The 19,514-nt window shown below is 38.9% G+C and overlaps 1 protein-coding gene across 1 annotated transcript; it reads left to right on the forward strand.

Annotated features, from left to right (window-relative positions):
• Positions 1-10,649: 10,649 nt before the first annotated feature.
• Positions 10,650-18,916, forward strand: eif4g2a (eukaryotic translation initiation factor 4, gamma 2a). Its single transcript, XM_035912723.2, has 21 exons — positions 10,650-10,853; positions 11,849-11,956; positions 12,065-12,121; positions 13,511-13,636; positions 13,787-13,889; positions 13,971-14,102; positions 14,184-14,250; positions 14,369-14,520; positions 14,628-14,738; positions 14,843-15,025; positions 15,148-15,286; positions 15,370-15,587; positions 15,667-15,774; positions 15,878-15,970; positions 16,061-16,156; positions 16,286-16,501; positions 16,594-16,852; positions 17,015-17,219; positions 17,347-17,555; positions 17,638-17,759; positions 17,869-18,916. Exons 8-21 carry the CDS (start codon positions 14,437-14,439, stop codon positions 17,932-17,934), a joined length of 2,109 nt encoding a protein of 702 aa, XP_035768616.1. The 5' UTR covers positions 10,650-10,853; positions 11,849-11,956; positions 12,065-12,121; positions 13,511-13,636; positions 13,787-13,889; positions 13,971-14,102; positions 14,184-14,250; positions 14,369-14,436; the 3' UTR covers positions 17,935-18,916.
• The last annotated feature ends 598 nt before the right edge of the window (positions 18,917-19,514 follow it).

Here is a 19,514-nt window from a genome sequence, read left to right on the forward strand (position 1 = left end):
GATAAATGACTTTATTACTTGTTTGGCTGTTGAAGGAAGACATTTCTCTGCTGCCCAGTACATTAGTTCTTTGCCCTTACAGAACGGCTTCACCCAAGGCAGATAGTATATTATACTGAGTGGTTTCACGCTGGAGAAGAAACACCTCCTCTATTTTTCTAAGCCCAACCACAGTGATGCCTCACTTCTTTATATAGTGCATTGTCACCTACTATTTTGGGAATGAGTACCCAGCCACCTTCTGGCTGCAAGATGGCTTGATGGGTAAGGACACTGTCCAGACAAGGTTACAGGTAGTGTGTTTATGACAGCTGGTATCCATCCTACTCAATATATGCAAGCTCTCTCACACGGACAATCTGGGGAATTAGTTATTCTGTGCATGAAGCTTCTCTGTATCAGAGGTTAGCGATTTGATGGACACGGGGTTTGATGTGCTGTCTATGTACTCTCATTGAGTCTGGCTAGGAATCATTTCTCATCTCTCCCTTTCCTGTCTGCTCTAAACTGCATATTAGAAAGCCAAAATTACCTCCCAGATTAACACAACAAAACTCATGTTCTGTTTACGCCCTCAGTATAAAGTCCCTGAAGGACGATTTTTTTTTCCAAAATTGTTTTGTGTTGCCTTACATTAACTTTTGTGTCCCTTTGCAATACTTTGTTCAGTCACTGATCCATAGAAACAATTCTTTTGTTAATCCAGTCCATCCTTCCTACAGAAAGGACACATTATGAGACACATTACACATTTACCGCTCATTCCTCCTCTCAAAAGGCACATTTTCCAACACAGCTGCAGCTGCTCTGCCTGGCTGTGCTGGCTGACGTTGTGGCTGTGGACAGGGTTATTGCTTGGAGTTGAACTGATGGTTGAACTGATGCCGCTATGGATGTCTGTGGCACATGTACCGCGACAGCCCTTACTGCTTCTACTATCACTTAGCAAGAGAGCTTTGTTAAGCTACACTGGATTTAAACCCTGTGGTGCTTCTGTTATCTCAGACATGACAGATGTGTTATACCACTACACCACAGGAGCCCACATAGCTTCACTTATATGCTGAGCCAGCTCAATTATCACTGCACGGCCACAGCCTCCACATGTAGTTGATGTTACAACCATTTAAAAGTAATGTGACAGAGCCACACTTATGACAACCAGTGTAAGTTATAATTGCAGACTGTCTCAATCAAGCTAGATAAACTCACTCAGTTAACTTTGCTAGTTGACATAAGATAATGCAATAAGAAATACTTATGGTGTGACCAACTAAAGTAGTACTGCAATATGTGTTAAGAAGAAAAGGCTTTTAGCCATATCTCAGGAAAATTAAATCTTTTTTTTTTAATTGAACAACTGTGTCGATTAAAATGATTAAAATGATATTTTAACAATTTTTATCATGCTCGTGAGCTACATGATGCCCAATTTTCCCTGAGGGAATGAATGAAGCATGTATCTATTCATCTATTTATATCCTTTTTTTAATTTTATTTTTTTTGATCCCACAGTTTGGTGAGATTATGGCTAAATTGAGTACTGTGTTTAGATTAAACTGACATGCTAAAAGGTAATATGGCCCACTTTAACCTCCTAACACCAAAACTCTTCCATGGCAGGCATTTTTAATTTCTCTTTGATATGCGGGCATATTGGGACCCGATGAATGTAAAAACAAAGAATTACCAGATTTTTTTTTTTACCTAATTTTTGTTTCTAAGAAAAATGAGAGCCACATATGGATATTTGTTTAACATTTCAATAGAACAGTAGCAGTATAATGTCCTCATAAGTGGATATCAGGTGCTTGTAGAGTAAAATTGAGTATTTTGGTCTAAATAACCCAAAATGTCATGTCCACATATGTGGATGCCAGGAGGTTAAAGACGAACTATGGTCCTTACAGTCTCCATGGACCTCTTATTAGAGCGCTTTGGTTTTGTACATAACTATGTATTTGAGTCTTTTCACTAGGCTGTTGTTTTACTTGAAGGGACTATCTCTATTTAAAAAAGGCAAAAACTGACAGCATAAAAAAAACAAATATAATGCAAGGGTACATTGATTTCTCTGATCCTGTACTTCTATAATAGGCTGGTGTTTTGAGATAAATGCTAATTTCATCAAGGCAATATCGAGACAATGGCAATACTAACATGCTGAACGCAGGCTAATGAGGAGCTGATCAGTGGCAGGGAAGAAAAAAACACTATGGCTGTTTTTCTGGATTTCTTAGAACTGTTTGTGATGTATGGGGAAAAGCTCTGTCAAAAATTGTGACAAAAAAAGAAGGGTGACAACTGGATTAAACACTATAGAATTAAAAAGACCACCCAACATGTAGAGCTGCCCCTCCCCTAGCCTATGTCTGCCAGAGGTTTCTTCCTGTTAAAAGGATAAAAGGAAGTTTTTCCTTCCCACTTTCGCAAAGTGCTTCCTCATAGGGCGATGTTGGATTGTTGTGGTTTTCTCCAGAATACTGTAGGGTATTTACCTTACACTATAATATATCTTGAGGGGACTGTTGTTGTGATTTGGGGAATATAAATAAACCTCAATTTCATTTCATTTATTTTAATTGTCACCTTTATGGTTAAGACATCCTCCAACAGAGGTTCTTCATTTCAGTGAGTTCAGTAGACTCCATGCTTCAGGGAGAAAGGCTGGTTTGTTGCGACTCTTCTGTGTATTTTCATAAATATGTACAAAAAATTAATCAAAACAGGCACATGAAAAATTCAATGTGTATGAAACAAAAATTATCTCACACAGTAGTAGTACTTCATGTTCTCAGAACAATTAAATGTGGCTTTGAAGAAATTGGTCACTCTACAGTTAATTTGAATGTCATTACTTTTGCAGTTATTTGGACATAAACTAAATTAGTAGACAAATAATTCCTTCAGTAATAAGAATATTAAAGCAGAAATGCTCTGGTAGCCTACTAAAATAGGTCTGTTTCTATTTGGACCCCTGGAGGACCAACCTGGCAACCATGTCTTCCTCCACAATCATGCTACTACTCATAGATGTTTTCACTATATAAAACTGCTCTTGTGGCTCAAAAATTAGATATTGAATATTTTTTCCCTCTCCACTTTTGGCTCATTACAGAGAAAACACTTTAACTTGTCTCTTGGGAACATATTCTTCTCCTGATAATACCTTCAGAGCCCCAGGTAGAGCCCTGCCTGCACATAAGCAGAGCTGGAATCAGAGACAGGGCCTGTCAGTGATGACTCAGACAGTCCCTCAAGCCCAACACAATTTGGCGCACAGGACAGCCACCACTGCTCTACCTCAGCATATTCATGCAGTGTGTGCCCAGAATATTAAAGTCCTGTATGTTCAATTGCAGTTTTATCTCAGGCCACACACCATATCTGTCATGTACCCCACAAGGAAAATTAAAGAGACATTTAGATAATAAGAAAGCAAGGGAAATCTCTTGTAATATAAGAGACAAGTCCTGGAAAAATCAAAGCAGCAAGAGGCGGCGGTGCAAGCTGGGGAAGTGCTACAAGTTTATGACACCACCTATGTGCCGCTGTAAGGGTGCAGGGTTTAAAAGGTCGGTGTGTATGAATAATTCAGCCAAACTATGGTTGTTCCTAATGTGAGTCATGTTCTGTATGCTGAAACTTCAGTCAATTTAATTTGCATTCCAAAGAGGATTATTTTTTCCCCTGCTGTCTCGATTCCTTAATGGACGGTTTCTAAACTTGTTGACCCATCTGCCACTGCAGGTATAAAGCTCGCACTCCTGAAGTGTTTGTGTGTCCCTGAAATGGCTTATGACCAAAAGTGCACTTTATCCAAGAGTCAGAGGGAAGAACGTGTTAAACATAAAAGGAAAGGAAATGTGAATAAATGCAAATTTACATCTTAAAGCAGCTGGACACATTTACAGACATGTCAGCATATATAGGGGTGTTTTTTCTGTCTCTCAGTTAATTTCCAAGCATTATAAACCTATCATAATGTATATAATGCATTTTAATAAATATTCTCCATGGCACTACTAGCTACTAATATCTCGTCTGTTGCTGCAAATAATATTAAAACCTTTGCAACTACTGCAATTCCAGCTTAAAATAATCATAACATATATTTTCTTCAAAAAGAAATAGGCTGTGTGACATCTTCTTTAAGATTATGTGTTAATCATGTTTAATAGTGACAGTAAAAGTAGACAATGCAAGGAGACAAAAAGGGTTATGGCATGTATTTAAGGTCCAGATCTTTGTAGTACATAGCATGCCGCCCCATATCAGTAGACTTCTCGGCATCAGATTATTGCTCATCTGAGGGTTCCTGTGAGTAATACTTAAATATTTATAATGTTTTTGTTCATTTAAAATGTTTGTAGTACTTTACTACAAGAAACTTTTTGGGATATTTCTGATTACATTGAATCTAAGTATGGACATGCATTTACATTAAAAAATACATGAGGAATCAGTCTTCATTTCAACTTGTCAGTGTTTCTTCTAAAGAACAACACATATTCAGGTGTTTGACCTTCAGCAACCTTCTACTGTGAGTCATAAACAACAGGCTATGATGATATTAAGGTCAAAACCTGAGCTGTTTGGTACATCACAGGCCGATATCAGCATGTTTGTAAGACTTTATGTTCTTTCACGTTTACTGTTAGTCATTTAGTAAAAGATTTAGAAACTAAGGTAGGTCCTCAACAAGTACCATAAGATGATTTTGATTTGGGGGTTTTCAATAATTTCTCTGTTTGCATTCTGCAGTATTATTGAAACTGAATCATAGAAATAATAAATAAACCTTTTTACATTTTCTATAAAAAAATAAACTCCATTTTAATTCTCACGAGAAATTTTAAGTCGGTCAGTTTGCACTCAGTGCAATGAGCACAACTGATGTTTTCTGTTTGAACAATAGAAAGATTTCTAGAAACCTCTGTTGCGCCATCTACTGGCTTCATAATGTATCGAGCATTAAGTGTAAATCAGCTGCAAGTTTTCATGAGTCATATATTCAGATCTTGCAGTCCTTCATAAATTATTTTCTCATCTTAGGTGGGAAAAATGGAGACACACTGTCATGCATGTTTTTCTGAGGGACAGCTTCAATTATCTTTAATAAGTCTCTCCCTGTGGTTTCAAGTCCCCTGTGATGGTTAAAATGAAATTCATAATGTCCTTCTTGTAATAATGTTCGAGCTTTGAATGAAAACAGTTTCTCTCGCTATAAACCATGTGAGTGATTTCTTTTAATTCGCTGTTGAATGTCAGGCCATCTTATCTGGCAATAGTCACAGTTTAACATGGGCAGCTGCTGCTCGGTATAACCTAACGTCGTAACATAATATTCTGCACAAGATAAGCAAATGTTGTTTGTTTCCTGAGTGCAAAGCTGCTGTTTTATTCAGAGTGACTGATCTGGATAAAATTTATCATACAGGATTTAAAAGGAGAGCGATGGAGACCGTTTAGCTAAGATTAAAGTTAAGTTTCTTAACTGCAGTTTTACTGAAGTTTAATGTCTCACTGGAGCACATGTTAGAGTGAACCATTCGTTTGTATGTGTTGGATTATTTTTTTAACCGTGAATTTTGAATTAAAACTAACATCAAAGGTCTTTTTACAAGGAGGAAAGAGAAAGAGCATTTCCACCGAGAGGAGAAGCATGTGAATCAGCATGTTAATCATGAAGACGTTTAACTGTCAACAGCTTGTTAGGAAAAACTATGAAACACATCCGCAGACTTCTGGATATTATGCTCATGAATAAGTCTAAATGCGGGTGTCCTTTATAAATAAACATGTTAATAGCGCAACAGGTTGTAGAACCACCTTTAGCAGCAAGAGCTTGAATGATTTTCTGTAAGTCTTTATCCGTCTCTCACATCATTGTAGAGGAATTTTGGCCTACTCTACTTCACATTCCTTCGGTTCACTGAGGTTTGCAGGCATTTGTTTCCCTTAAAGATCCTCTTAAGATCCCATCACAGCATTTCAATCGGGTTGAAATCGAGGTGAGGTCCGGACGTTGACTGGGTCATTGCAGCACTTTGATTCTTCTCTTTTTCAGCCATTAGATTTTAGATTTGCTTGTGTTTGGGATCATTGTCATGCTGCATGATCCAGTTTCAGCCAAGCTTTAGTTTTTTCACATTTAATTTCTTAATTACTTTAGTTCATGGTCAACTAAGTGGCAGGTGCCTAGGTCCAGAGGCTGCAAAACAACCCAAAATCATCCCCGCTCCACCACCGTGCTTGTGCAGATATGTTGTGTTTGGTTTTCAGCAAAGAACATTTTTTGTATTATAATTATTATAATCAAAAGTCTTCACATTGGTGTCATTGGTTCTAAGGACATTGTTCCAGCAGTCTTGCAGTTTCTTTAGATGCAGCTTTGCAAATTTCAGCTGTGCTGCCAGGTTTAGAGAGCAGAGACTTTCTCCAGGCAACCATTACAAACAAACTATTCTTGTTCAGTCTTTTTCTAATATTGATAATGATAGTTTCTAATAGACTCTGAGATGTAGCTCTTGGGTTTTCTGCAGTTTCTCTGAACATTGCACCATGACCCTGGGCTGAATTTGTTGCAATGTTCCCTTCTGGGAAGACAGTGGTATTGTGTTAACACACATCTGAACACTCTAGAAAAGCAAACTGCTAAAACTTCTGCTTTAATAGAGGTGGTAACACTTGCTAATCAGTTAATCAAGGTTATTTAATTATCAGCACCCAGCTGCTATTTACCCCGTTGATTCCTATGGAAGCAGCAAGAGTCGACTTAGTTTTCCACAGAACTAGATTCCTGTTCTGGCTCAAGTTATTTTTGACCTGACAGTAGATCTATGAGCATGAGTCAGTTCAATGTACTTTGGGGCAGAGTTTGGGACGTATTGACACAATGAGGACACATCTGTTTTTGTTCATGTCCATAATTAAAACTGCCGCTCAGTCGAGTTAAAAAGAGGTTTCACTGGAAGGAACTTCGAAGCATGTACAGTCACTGTGAGGTGTCACTCCAGAGGAGCTGATTGATGTTCAAGGTTGAATTGTTTTTCACTAATGTGTAAAAAGAAAATATGAATTTGAAATTATTTGATCAAATTAGATTTTAAATTATAAATTAAAAATATATTATAAAAAATATCATATATATTATCAATATTATTTTAAATTAGATTTAGTAAAAAAAAAATTGGAGTTTACTGAAATTTGGAGTAATGGGCAATAACATCTCCCTACATGATCCACTCAGCAACTGTTCTGGAGTTCTCCTAACAGAAAAGCAGACCCATCCACTATGTAATTCAAATTTACATTTTTGTTTGTCAACACCAACATTTTCAATAGTAAGTAATAATATCTCACCTTATAATTTGAAATAACTGGCTCTGTTAACAGTGAGTTTCCTGCCATCTTAAAGGCATGACACAGTTTAGGAATAAGTAATCCTGCAATTACCCCTCAGTCTCAGAAATGCACACTGCCCCTATGTAGTTATAGATCGGTTAAATGTAGGGGGTAAGCTTCATCAACTTTTATGTCTGTTTTTTTGTTAGTAACTTATTTATATATTTTCTCATTCTTAATTAGGAATAGTCATACTGAATACTTACAACATAAATGAATGTGCCCGATAAAGTTGGTATTCTACATATTTTTGGTGCAGTGATAACTAACTTCAAGCCAGCTCAGACTGGAACTGGACCTGCCTTTTCTAACTTTATTGGCACACTGGGCTTAATTAACTGTTTACTGTGTTTACTGTGAGACAACTGGTTTCATTTTGCTTTTGATGAATGATTGATGCCCCTCGGAGGTGAAGAAGCCCATGATTACAGGCACAAAAAGAACTTTAAAGCTTCCTTGACTATTATGACAAGTGATAAAATAAACATGGTGAAACAGACATCTTCACAAGCGATGGGATTAATCAGTGTGTGTCACTACAAATGCCTGCAACAACAGATCTGATAAATGTCACTCAGTGATTACATTTACATACGGTACAGTTGAATAAACAACCCATTTGCAAACTGGCTGCTAAATAAACCCAAGTTAAGATCAACTTTTTTTCAGCTGCATCTATATCGGGAAATAGTTCAACATTATCATTTCCTACTTTTTATTTTGCCATTTGTAATGTGAGAAACTACGTATCTCCTCGTGTTTTTAATTAGTCAAAGAAAGGAAACATCACTCATTACACAAACTGCTCATAAACACGTTAAACTTTTTGCACTCTAATCACCAGGGTTTCTTCCTCACTGTGACCATTTTTTAAAATTCAATAGCCAAACATGTATTTAAAAAAACACAATAGCAATTCAAAAGTTTCCTGACAGTCTGGATGTGCAAGTCTAATTGCAAGTCAGCAAAAAAAGCACTGGTTCACACTTTCAGCTGGTTAAACATAGATCTAAACTGTCTTTACATTAAAGTTTCTTAAAGGAAAAACCTGTGAGTTCTAGGAAAACACTTACTTTTCATTATATTTTTTTCTTATCAGAACTGATTCCGTCATCATACCAGGAAAGATTAGAGCTGCCCTTATCGTGTACAATGGGAAGCACAGATTAATCTGAGCACAAAGGGGCGTTACCTGTACAGTCTTGCTCTGTAGTCATTTACTGGTACGTGGAGGAAGTGACTCATCTAGCTAAGCCAGTGAGGCAATATCATACACACAATCCACATAACTTCTTATTAACGTCACACTCCAGACCTTCGCGTCCATTAGCTAACAAAGTTGTCAAGAAATACTGAGCAGACAAAGTGAGAGATCTTTGTTAATACACTGCCAGAAAAAAAAGAGTTTGTCTGTAAAAAAGCTGTTCTGAAGCGATGACCAGAGAGAGAAGAGGATGTTATTTTGTGCCAGTATGCTTCAAGGGAAGTCTAGTGACTGCTGAAACAATATGATTCTTCTTTTAGAATAGCCACTTCAAATTTTAGGGGTACATTTGATGAGTGTTTTAACTTTGGCATGCTCAGCAAACTGAAAATCACTGGAATTCACTGGAAATCCTCTCAAAACTATTCATATCTGTGGCAACTTCATACAAATACTTTATATCCAGTACCTGTGGAGATATTGGGCTACTTGCAGCTGCTCTCTTGCCACGGCAGGTAGCTTTGTTATGTTTGATTTGGCAGAGTTTTAGGCTGGATGTCCTTTGTGACACAAACGCAAGAATTCTGGCTGGAATTGAACCAGTAATCTTTCACTTGCCAAGTAAATATGTCAACCACAACATCACTGCAGTCACAAACGGTTGAAATATTACTTGTTAGAAATCCCACAACAGAACACCACGAGGAGCATGGGTCAAACCACTAAATATAAATGTTTTAATCGTAACAGATTTAAACATCTCTGGCTAGTTGCACTTGGGTATCAATATGGCTGATTGGAAAGTATCAGAGCACGCATTAATGAATGTCTTTGCTCTGTCTTTTTCCCCTCACCCCCAACCAGCCGCAGCAGATGGCCGCCCCTCCCTGAGCCTGGTTCTGCCAGAGGTTTCTGGCTGTTAAAAGGGAGTTTTTCCTTCCCACTGTCACCAAAGCACTTGCTCATAGGGGGTCATCTGATTGTTGGGGTTTTCTCTGTTTTCTCTGTATTATTGAGTCTTTATCTTACAACATAAAATGCCTTGAGGCAACTGTTGTTTTGATTTGGTGCTATATATAAAATTGAATTAATCTTTTTCCTGCAACATTTTGAGTAAAAAGACTGAAAACCCAGCAACTTCTGAATCAATGCCCTGTGGCTGACTGTGTGTTTGGAAAGGAGAGCCCTAGATTTAAGTTTCACTAATGGAGTAAGTTCCATGAGTAAAGTTACAATACATCTAGTCTTCATTGACATCTCTTTCCTTATACATGCCAATCTCCACCTATTCAGAATAACAAAAAAATATATAGATTGGATACAAGCAAAACATCATCTTATAAATATGGCTGGAAAATGTGAGATGTTCACTGAAAACATATGTAATTAAGCAGTCAAAAGAGTGAAGTGGAAAATCTAACATGTCAAATGTATGAACCAGTACAATATAAAAAAAGGTTAGTTTTGATAATATAATATTAATATTTGTATCCACTTGTATCCACTGTAAAATATAAAATCAAAAAGCAAAATATAAAATACAAATCAATGTCATATTAAGGTCAGTTAACTCAATTTTATTACAGTCTGAAATGTCACCACATTATTTCATAATTTTAAACGAAGATTGAAAAGATTGGAGGCAGATGAAATAATATGTAAATAAAAAAAACTAGCAGATAAACCAGAGCCAAATGTATTTGATAGCAAAGGTTTATTTACTTACTGTACCTCATGATGATTACTTAATGAGACAAAAAGTTCGACCGCTTGCATAATTCTTTTAGTTTGTGCTCGGTTTGAAGGTTTTCTACTCTGTGACAGAAAGTAGTCCCTAACACGAGAAAAAGTGAGTGATGTGGCCTGACGTGATTCTTAAATAGTGGTCAGATTTTGTCCTTGTATGTCTCCCCACGTTGAAAAGAAAAACAACCTGCCTACTAGCGGGTGGGGTGAAACTGAATTGCGAAACGCAACATGTGACCGTCGGCAGGGCGTGGGTGATGACGTCGGAGACATCCCATTCAAATAGCAGAGTTCATATGACGTACCTATACAGCCGTCGCTCTTTCCTTCGCCGTAGCAAGTAGCTAACAGAGCCAAGCCGTCGTGTTCTTGAGGGCGACATTGCATAACCCTTATAGGTTAAAAACTAATTTTGAGCTCTCGTTTCTTTCTTGACTTTATTTTTTTATCTCTTGGTTGACAAGAAAACAATTAAGCTGACGTCCCTTTTGTAAAGGTAAGATCTTGCGGTTGTTTTTTTTTTTGTTTGGCCTGGCTAAGGTTAGCCGGTCTACTAGAAAGTTCACTTTAGTTGGTGATGGTGGATAAGAATTTGGGGCGGCGGCAAAATATCAAGTTATGTCTTCTTTGGCGTTGATTCGCCTGGTTAGCATCGAATAAGTTGTGAGGTGTGGAGTTTATGGCCAGACTGAAGGCTTTGAGTTGTTTACAGCTTGTTAGCTCATAGCTTACCGGCGGCCTACAGAACAAAACCAAAATGTCGGTGCGTGGACATCCGGTTTCTAAACAAAGGCCCCATCAATCCCACTGTTAGGATTTTTCCATCTTGACTAGGGTGAAGCATTTTCTAATTATTAAAAAAATGTATAAGTTCGTGACAGTTTGGTTGACATATTAAACATGAGTTTTGGTTAAACAAAAGACTTTTTACCAGCGTGCTGGGGTTTTTGGTTGCGGTGGAATCTCAAACACAAGTGGGGAATGCTAGAAAACGGATAACTAAACGTGTACTGAGAAATTTTTTTTTTTTTTATCCGCTGTAGGTGGAGTTAAAATGATAGATTTGTCCTACTTTCACACAGCGTTTCCTGTGACGATGCCAATTGTTATTAGGATTAAGTTTATTCTAGCTGATTTATAAATCTCCATGCAATATTCTAGTTTCAAAAGATAATTTGAATAAACATAGATAATGGAAAACCGGGCGTCGACTTCTCAGTAGCTTGTTGTGCGAGGAAATGTTCCAATTACGCAATGCTAGCATGCGCTGCTTCCACATTAATGGTAAGGGGACACGTGTTAGCGTTGATGTACCTTCGCAAGTTTCCTGAAACTTACTAAACGGAAACCAAAAGCGAAAGAGTACGTTGGGTATTATTGTCTTGTGTTTGCAATGTGTCTTCATAACAGTCAGATGTGCTACTGTGGCCTTGTTTGTGTTTTGACACACGTTAGGTCTTGGCTAATATGCTGCTGTGTCTTGACTTCCAGGTAGCTCTTTGCCCCCCAAACTCCCAGGACTCAATTCTTTTCAGATATTCTTTGTTAAGCCGCCAAAGTGGAGAGTGTCGTCGCACCAGGAGGTCCTTCTCGTTTCAGGTATTCAACATTACTCCACCATGTCTGGCTCCATTTACACCCAAGCACCTCTCACATAGTTCCCAAAATGTTAAGTTAAAAAACATTTTTCCTCTTTTTGTATCACAGTGTAGGGGGAGGAGGTGGGGGTGCACCTCAGCACTATCCCAAAACTGTCGGCAACAGGTGATTGTTGTTGTTTTTTTTTAAACTTTATTATATATGTAACACATTAGTCATCACGTCATCCACATACAGATGTTTAAAAGAATCACAATTAGTGTTTCACCTGTTATACTCAAAACTGAAGTTTCATAAATGGACGTGTCAGTCATCAGTCTGACATCTTACCCTTGACAAATACTCCCCAATTTTTATATTGTCTTTTTTCAAAAGTGACCCGAAACTAATATTTAAAAAAAGGGGGGGGGGGGGGGGGGGGAACACACAGAGTTGACAACTTCTAAACAAATGCTAAATTGGAATGTGCACTGACAGGGAAAATGAACTGAGAACACAAATTATCAAACTGCCAACTGCTCTAACCTACTAGTGATCAACTTCAAAAACGCATAAACCTGAGTAAAGTATGACTGTCTGGTTAGACTTTATGCTTTAGGTCTTTTCATGTGTAACGACATGAGTAAAATGTAAGTATTATATGTAGCAGAATCGAGCCCTTGTAATCTAACTACAAAACTGGGTGTTCCAGGATGGTTGTTCAGCTGTGGTTTATCAGTACTATGCTGAACTTTGCAGTCTTTTGTCTGCACTTTGTAGCTGTGTACTATCACATGGTGAAATTGTCAAAAATATGAGATAACTGGATGTGTGGGCTTTTCTTTTGCTTTGTCTTATCTACAAAAAAAAATCAAAATAAACATGATTTGTTTGCAGTTACTTAAGCAAGAAACAATCATAGCAGGTGGTGGTGGTGACTGGCTCAGTTGAACCCAGCCTGATTCAGTGTGTTGTTTGCCTCCTGAAGTGTGGGGGGGTGGGGAGCAGAACTGGCAGGGAGAAGACCAGTTGAGGCTGGTTTAAACTACTTGTAGAAATAGATCATTGTTTACAAGAAACTCCAGTAGCTTCCCTCTAATGTTACTAAAACAGTTGAACAGAGTGTGACTTTCACTGCCGTATTCATGTTGAAACAAATTGCAGTCTGTTTAGTGAAGCTGAAAAGAAAATGGCTAAAAGTGTAAGGATATGACTCAGTACCCTGGTAGGACAGTAGCTTCCTTTAGTTTAGATTAAAGAATCTAAATAAAGTCTCAATCTTGGAATTTCAAAGCCTTCTGTCACAGCAGTTTTACAAGTTGGTTCAGTGTTGCCAGTGTGAACATTATGACACTGGCAACACTGAACCAGCAGCATGTGAATTGAAGCGGTCCGACTTGTACCAAAACTTGTTCTATAATAAGTCACGCAAACTTCAAGTAGGAGCACAATATTTGTCATTCCTGGCTAAAAGTGAGACTCTTAACTATGTCGTCCGTGTAACCAAATACGGGCTAAATATCAGCAAGACAAGACCATTTCCCTGATAACCTTGGCTGTCTGTGTTGATTATAGCGAGTTCCTGGGGAAAACCCCAGGTTCTAGCGTTCAGAGATGGGTACCTTCTCGAAGCACTAGACGAGATGCCAGCTCCTCCAACGAGAAAGGGCAAAATGATGCAATCTTCAGAAAAGTGAGAGGGTACGTTTTCCTTTAAACGGATTTGTACTTATTTTACATAAACTGTAATTTGTATTGTTTAAATGTCATTTAAATATGGATGTTGAAGGCTGCTGTTTGTGCTGTATTATCATTTAAGATTTTTAATACAAACGTTTCTTTCCCCTTCAGCATACTTAATAAGCTGACTCCTGAGAAGTTTGACAAACTATGCCTGGAGCTCCTCAATGTGGGTGTAGATTCAAAAGTTGTCTTAAAAGGAATCATCTTGTTGGTGAGTATTCTCCTAACTGCTGTTGTCCTATTCATAGAATATTTTAAAATGGGATCTTAATGCGTTTTTGTGTTTCTCAAGATTGTTGACAAAGCCCTCGAAGAGCCCAAGTATAGCCAGTTGTACGCTCAACTATGTCTACGCTTGGCAGAGGATGCACCAAACTTTGAAGCCCCAACAACAGAAAGTCAGGCAACACAAAAGCAGAATAGTGTAAGTTTTAAGCATTCAAATGTACCCTGTACTCCTGTTGAGTATCTTCTGTCTGGATTTTGAATGAATTCTGTCTTGCAGACCTTCCGAAGGCTTCTGATTTCTAAGCTTCAAGATGAGTTTGAGAATCGTGCCAGGAATGTTGACCGTGAGTAACTTGCATTTGTAACTGTGGACTGTTACAAAATGGGAATTTGGTCAAGGGTTTTTTGAGAGCTGTTATTTAAACTTTTTTTTTTTTTTCTTTCTTCTTCAATCCACTGTAGACTTCGACAAACATGACAGTCCACTCACCTCTGAGGAGGAGGAACAGCGTGCAATTGCAAAGATCAAGATGCTGGGCAACATCAAATTCATCGGTGAACTGGGCAAACTCAACCTCATCCATGAATCTATTCTCCACAAGTGCATTAAAACAGTAAGTTCTAATAAAGCGCAAGTACATGGGATGGTTTTATCAGAAATCCAGTTTTCATTCCTATGGTGTAAGAAATTAACAGTTGTTTAATTATTTTGTTCTTTAAGCTGTTGGACAAGAAGAAGAGAGTCCCACTTAAGGATATGGGTGAAGATTTGGAATGCCTCTGTCAGATAATGAAAACAGTTGGTCCTAAACTTGATCATGAAAAGGCAAAGGTGAGTGTGTGGAAATTAAACTGAAAAAGATTAGTCTTGTCTTGAAGTCCTTGGTTGTTCAATAACTTCTTTTTTTTATTATTTTTACTTTTTCTCGCTTACAGTCTTTGATGGACCAGTACTTTGCTCGCATGCACTCCTTAACCACCAGCAAGGATCTGCCTTCACGGATTCGCTTCCTGCTGCAGAACACGGTGGAGCTGCGACACAACAACTGGGTGCCTCGGAAAGCTTATGTTGACAATGGACCAAAGACTATTACCCAAGTTCGTCAGGATGCAGTAAAGGTTAGTTTACCATATCCTTTCAGTTTATTACAGGCTGATGAGGATTGATCTGATTTGCTGGATGACTAATGTAGCCCAGAATCTGTTTTTCCTTGGATCCTGACTTTTTCTGTGCTTTGTAGGATTTGGGCGTTTTCATTCCACCTTCAACTGATTCAATAAGGAATGACTTCTTCATGGACAGTTCCTTCCTTACAGGAAAGATCAAGTATGATAGGGAGACTCTTGGTGGGCTGGCCGACATGTTTGGACAAATGCCTGGTATGTAGAGTCATGCTGCTTTCTTTGAAGTGTAACTCATGCAGAGATTTCAGTCTCTAAAGGCTCTGTCTTATGTTGTGTAGGAAGTGGCATCGGCACAGGCCCAGGGGTAATTCAGGACCACTATTCCCCAACCATGGGTCGCCACCGCGGCAGTGCTCCAGGGGTAATTCAGGACCACTACTCACCAACCATGGGTCGTCACCGTAGCAGCCCACTCTTTAATGGCCACAGTGGAAACAGCAATGGTTCACACCAGCCATATGAAAATGAAAGCAAGCCGTTCATAAAACCGAACCAGGTACATTATAGTGCAGCTCTGTTTGTTTTAATCTGAGATGGTCATTGCAATACTCATTCTGTTTTTAAACTTTTCAAAGGGGAGAAATTCACCAGTTTTCAACCATAAACAGAATCACTCAGTCCAGATGCAGTCAAAGGATATGGCTCCAAGGTTCAGCAAGAAGGGGAAAGTCAATGCAGATGAGGTACAGCTGCTTACATTGATGGTTTGTTAGTGTCATTGTTGCACAGGATTATGTGATAATAAATTGTGGTTAATCTGATGCATTAATACTCCCGTCATTCCAGATCAGTCTGAGGCCAGCACAGTCCTTCATTATGAATAAAAACCAAGTGCCAAAGCTGCCGCCACAGACAATGATGCCTTCTCCAGTTGGACAGGTAACAGGCAATAGACTTAAAACATGTGAGCAGAGCTGATGGGGCAGTTTCAGGAAATGCATGCTAAGTTTTCTTTTTGTGGCCCCACAGCTTGGCCTTAAAGCCAATCCTCCTCCAATTCAGGAAAAACCTGCAAAGTCTAACAAAAAGGCTCCTCCCACAAAGGAAGAGTTGTGCAAAATGACGGTAAGTTTATTCAAAGCTTTGCCTATGACTTCATAAGTAATGTGCTATATATGGGGCCTTAAGAGCCTGATTTTTTTTTTTTTTTTTTTTTTTTTTTTTTTTTTCTCCTCCCTCCCCTCATCTTTAAAGGAGACACTACTCACAGACTACCTAAACAACAAAAATGTTAACGATGCAGTGAGTGCTGTGAAAGAGATGAAGGCCCCCAAACACTTCTTGTCAGAGATGCTGAACAAGATCATAGTCTGCTCACTCAATCGTTCAGATGAAGATAAGGAACATGCGAGCACTCTGATTCACACCCTCTGCACAGAGGGCCTCATCACTGGTGACAACATATTGCAGGCAAGTTTCATTAAAGTTTTTTTTTTTTTTAAATTGACAGTGTAATCAAATACACCATATTAACCTTGTGCCTGCCACACATTTTCAAACAGGCCTTCCTGGGTGTTCTGGACCAGTGTCCCAAGATAGAGGAAGAAATCCCACTGGTGAAGTCATACCTGGCTCAGTTTGCAGCACGAGCGATCATTGCTGATCTGGTCAGCATTGCAGACTTGGCCCATCAGCTGGAGAATGGCGCACATTTCCCACTCTTCCTGCTCTGTCTGCAGCAACTTGTGAAACTGAAAGATCGTGAGTGGCTGACTGACCTGTTCCAGCAGAGCAAGGTCAACATGCAGAAGATGCTGCCAGGTAGGTGAAAGGACACACTTGCCATACTGGGTTTAAATTCAGTGTCATTTGGTTTTCTTTTCTCTTTAGGAGGAAGAATTGGTGTCAGGTTTGTAGTGTTTTTTGTTTTGTTTTTTCTTTCCTCTTCTTCCCCATTACTGACTAGTAATTATGCTCCCATAGAAATTGATCAGAACAAGGACCGGATGCTGGAGATTCTGGAGGGTAAAGGCCTCAGCTTTTTGTTCCCACTGATGAAGCTGGAAAAGGAGCTGCTGAAGCAGATCAAAGTGGATCCTTCGCCGCAGTCAATCTACAAGTGGATCAAAGACAACATCTCTCCAAAACTTCACACCGACAGAGGCTTTGTCAACATTCTCATGACCAGGTACAGCAGTGGACCGTATTTATAGTGACTCAGTCTGCATTGATGAAGCAAGCACATGCCATCAGCCACTGGTTTTTGTGGTTTTCGGTCAAGTGCTTTAACGTGTGTTGGTCTTCTGGTCCTCCAGTTTCTTGCAGTACATTGCTTACGAGATCAACCCTGACGATGATGAAGAGCAGCATGCAGCGCCCAGTAAGGACCAGCTGGAGGAAGAGAAGCAGCTCCTGCTCTCTTTCAAGCCGGTGTTGCAAAAGTTTCTTCACGATCACATTGAGCTGCAAGTCAGTGCACTGTATGCCCTGCAGGTGCACTGCAATGCCAAGAGGTTCCCTAAAGGTGTGTGCATGCATGTGCAGTTACAATAAAACATAACCTTAAATAAAGCTCGTTGCTAACTTATTTTCCTTTTTCCAATTAGGCATGCTGCTGCGCTACTTTGTGAACTTTTATGACATGGAAATAATTGAAGAGGAAGCCTTCCTTTCATGGAAAGAAGATCTCACCCAAGAGTATCCAGGGAAAGGAAAAGCATTATTTCAGGTAATGTGCAGCCATTGAATTATGGCTTTGTGTGGACTGCCTCCATAGGCACAATTGTGCCTATTTGTAAATGAAACACTTCAGTGGATGTATTGTTGTTCTGGTGCAGGTGAATCAGTGGCTGACCTGGCTGGAGACTGCAGAGGAGGAGGAGTCGGAGGATGAAGAGTACTGAGGAATAGGCCAAAGCCATGTGTTATCAGATGCAGACTTGTTTTGGGTTATTTTTCCATCTTTTTTTGTTTTGTTTTTTCCTCCTGTCTTTCACTCTTCTTGTAACCACTGTTACAGTTCATTTTACAATGAGATTGTTCTGCCAGCATCACAAATCTTATTTATGCTCTAAGTTTCTATACTGTTCTCTTTGATGTCCTACAGCAGATGTTTTATACACTTCAATCAACTTGGGTTTAAGAGTAGACAGTATTTAGCAGGAAAATGCACCAGCACCCAGAACTTGACCCATTTTTGTCACCTTTTTACATCTGGTAGGAGTCACCAAGTGCTGTCGCAATTATTTAAAAACTGTTTACAAAAGAGGGAGCTCACATTGCAAAGAGGCTTTCTCCTTTTTTAATCTACATTTGCTAATCAGTTTTTAAATGCACTTTGCTTAAACATCATGAGTCGTTGCAATAGTAAAAATTTAACTTCCCTTGATTTGTTAAACATGATCATGACGTTGTTGTCTGCCATGATTATGAGACTAGTGCTTAGAAATCGACCATTTCTTAACCTGGGTGAGGCCTGTTTTACTTGCACGGTGTGATTTCAGTTACCGCCTTGTAGTTTAATGAATCGAGAGGGGTTTTTTTTATGTATGAAACAAGTTGTGCTGTCAGGAATGAATCTGTGTGGCCTTTTGTTTTCTTTTTTAATTTATAAGGATATACCTCTGTTTCTCGGACTATACTTGAATGTCTCGGGTTTTGACATTGAGACAGCCAAAGCTTGGTTTCCTTTGCTACGGTTGTTTGTCACTTGTGGAAATTTTGTCCATCTGCCATATTTGTCAAGTTCTTAAACGGTCTTTTTATCTTCATGAAATTACCAAGAATGTACTGTTTGTGTACTCTTCTTCTGGAGTGTTGTAACATTGTGTGCTAGAAGTCGAGTGTACAACTACAGATCAACCTTGAATAAAGTTTAACAGTTGACGGCTTTGTCCTGCTGTGTCCTTTTTCCACCTCCCCCACTAAAAGTCATAAGACTTGAAAGTTGGTATGTCCTCCTAAAAAGCTATGACTTCTCAGGTTTAGTCCACAAAGCACGTGGATCACAAGAACATAGTTATGAATCTATGACACTATGAAGTGATACACTACATAAAATTGCAATATAGAGTTGAAATTGAGGTGCCCTTCTTATGCTGTTTTCTCTGTAGAAGGATGTTAAAGGTGTACATCTACTGCAGTGTGTACTTGTACTAATGGAGGAATTGTACAGAGAGCCACAGCAGGTAATGGTTCCCTGTGTTATTCAGTGGTGCATTTGGGTAATCTGTCTTACTGAACGTGTGCCTTTGACTGACCAGCACATCATGGAGTAGGTAGGTGGGAGGCAGTGTCCTTGATTTAGAAACGTACACCTTCAGTTTATTAAAATTATAGCATAGATTGAACAAGGTGCTGAAAACATTCTTCAGATTCTGATCCATGTTGACATGATAGCATCACACAGATGCTGTATATATGATATGAAGCTCCTACCACATCTCAAAGTGCCCCATTGGTCTGAGATCTGGTGATTGTTGAG

This window comes from Neolamprologus brichardi, chromosome 1 (assembly GCF_056152115.1).
Source record: "Neolamprologus brichardi isolate AB-2024 chromosome 1, ASM5615211v1, whole genome shotgun sequence".
Lineage (NCBI taxonomy): Eukaryota > Metazoa > Chordata > Actinopteri > Cichliformes > Cichlidae > Neolamprologus > Neolamprologus brichardi.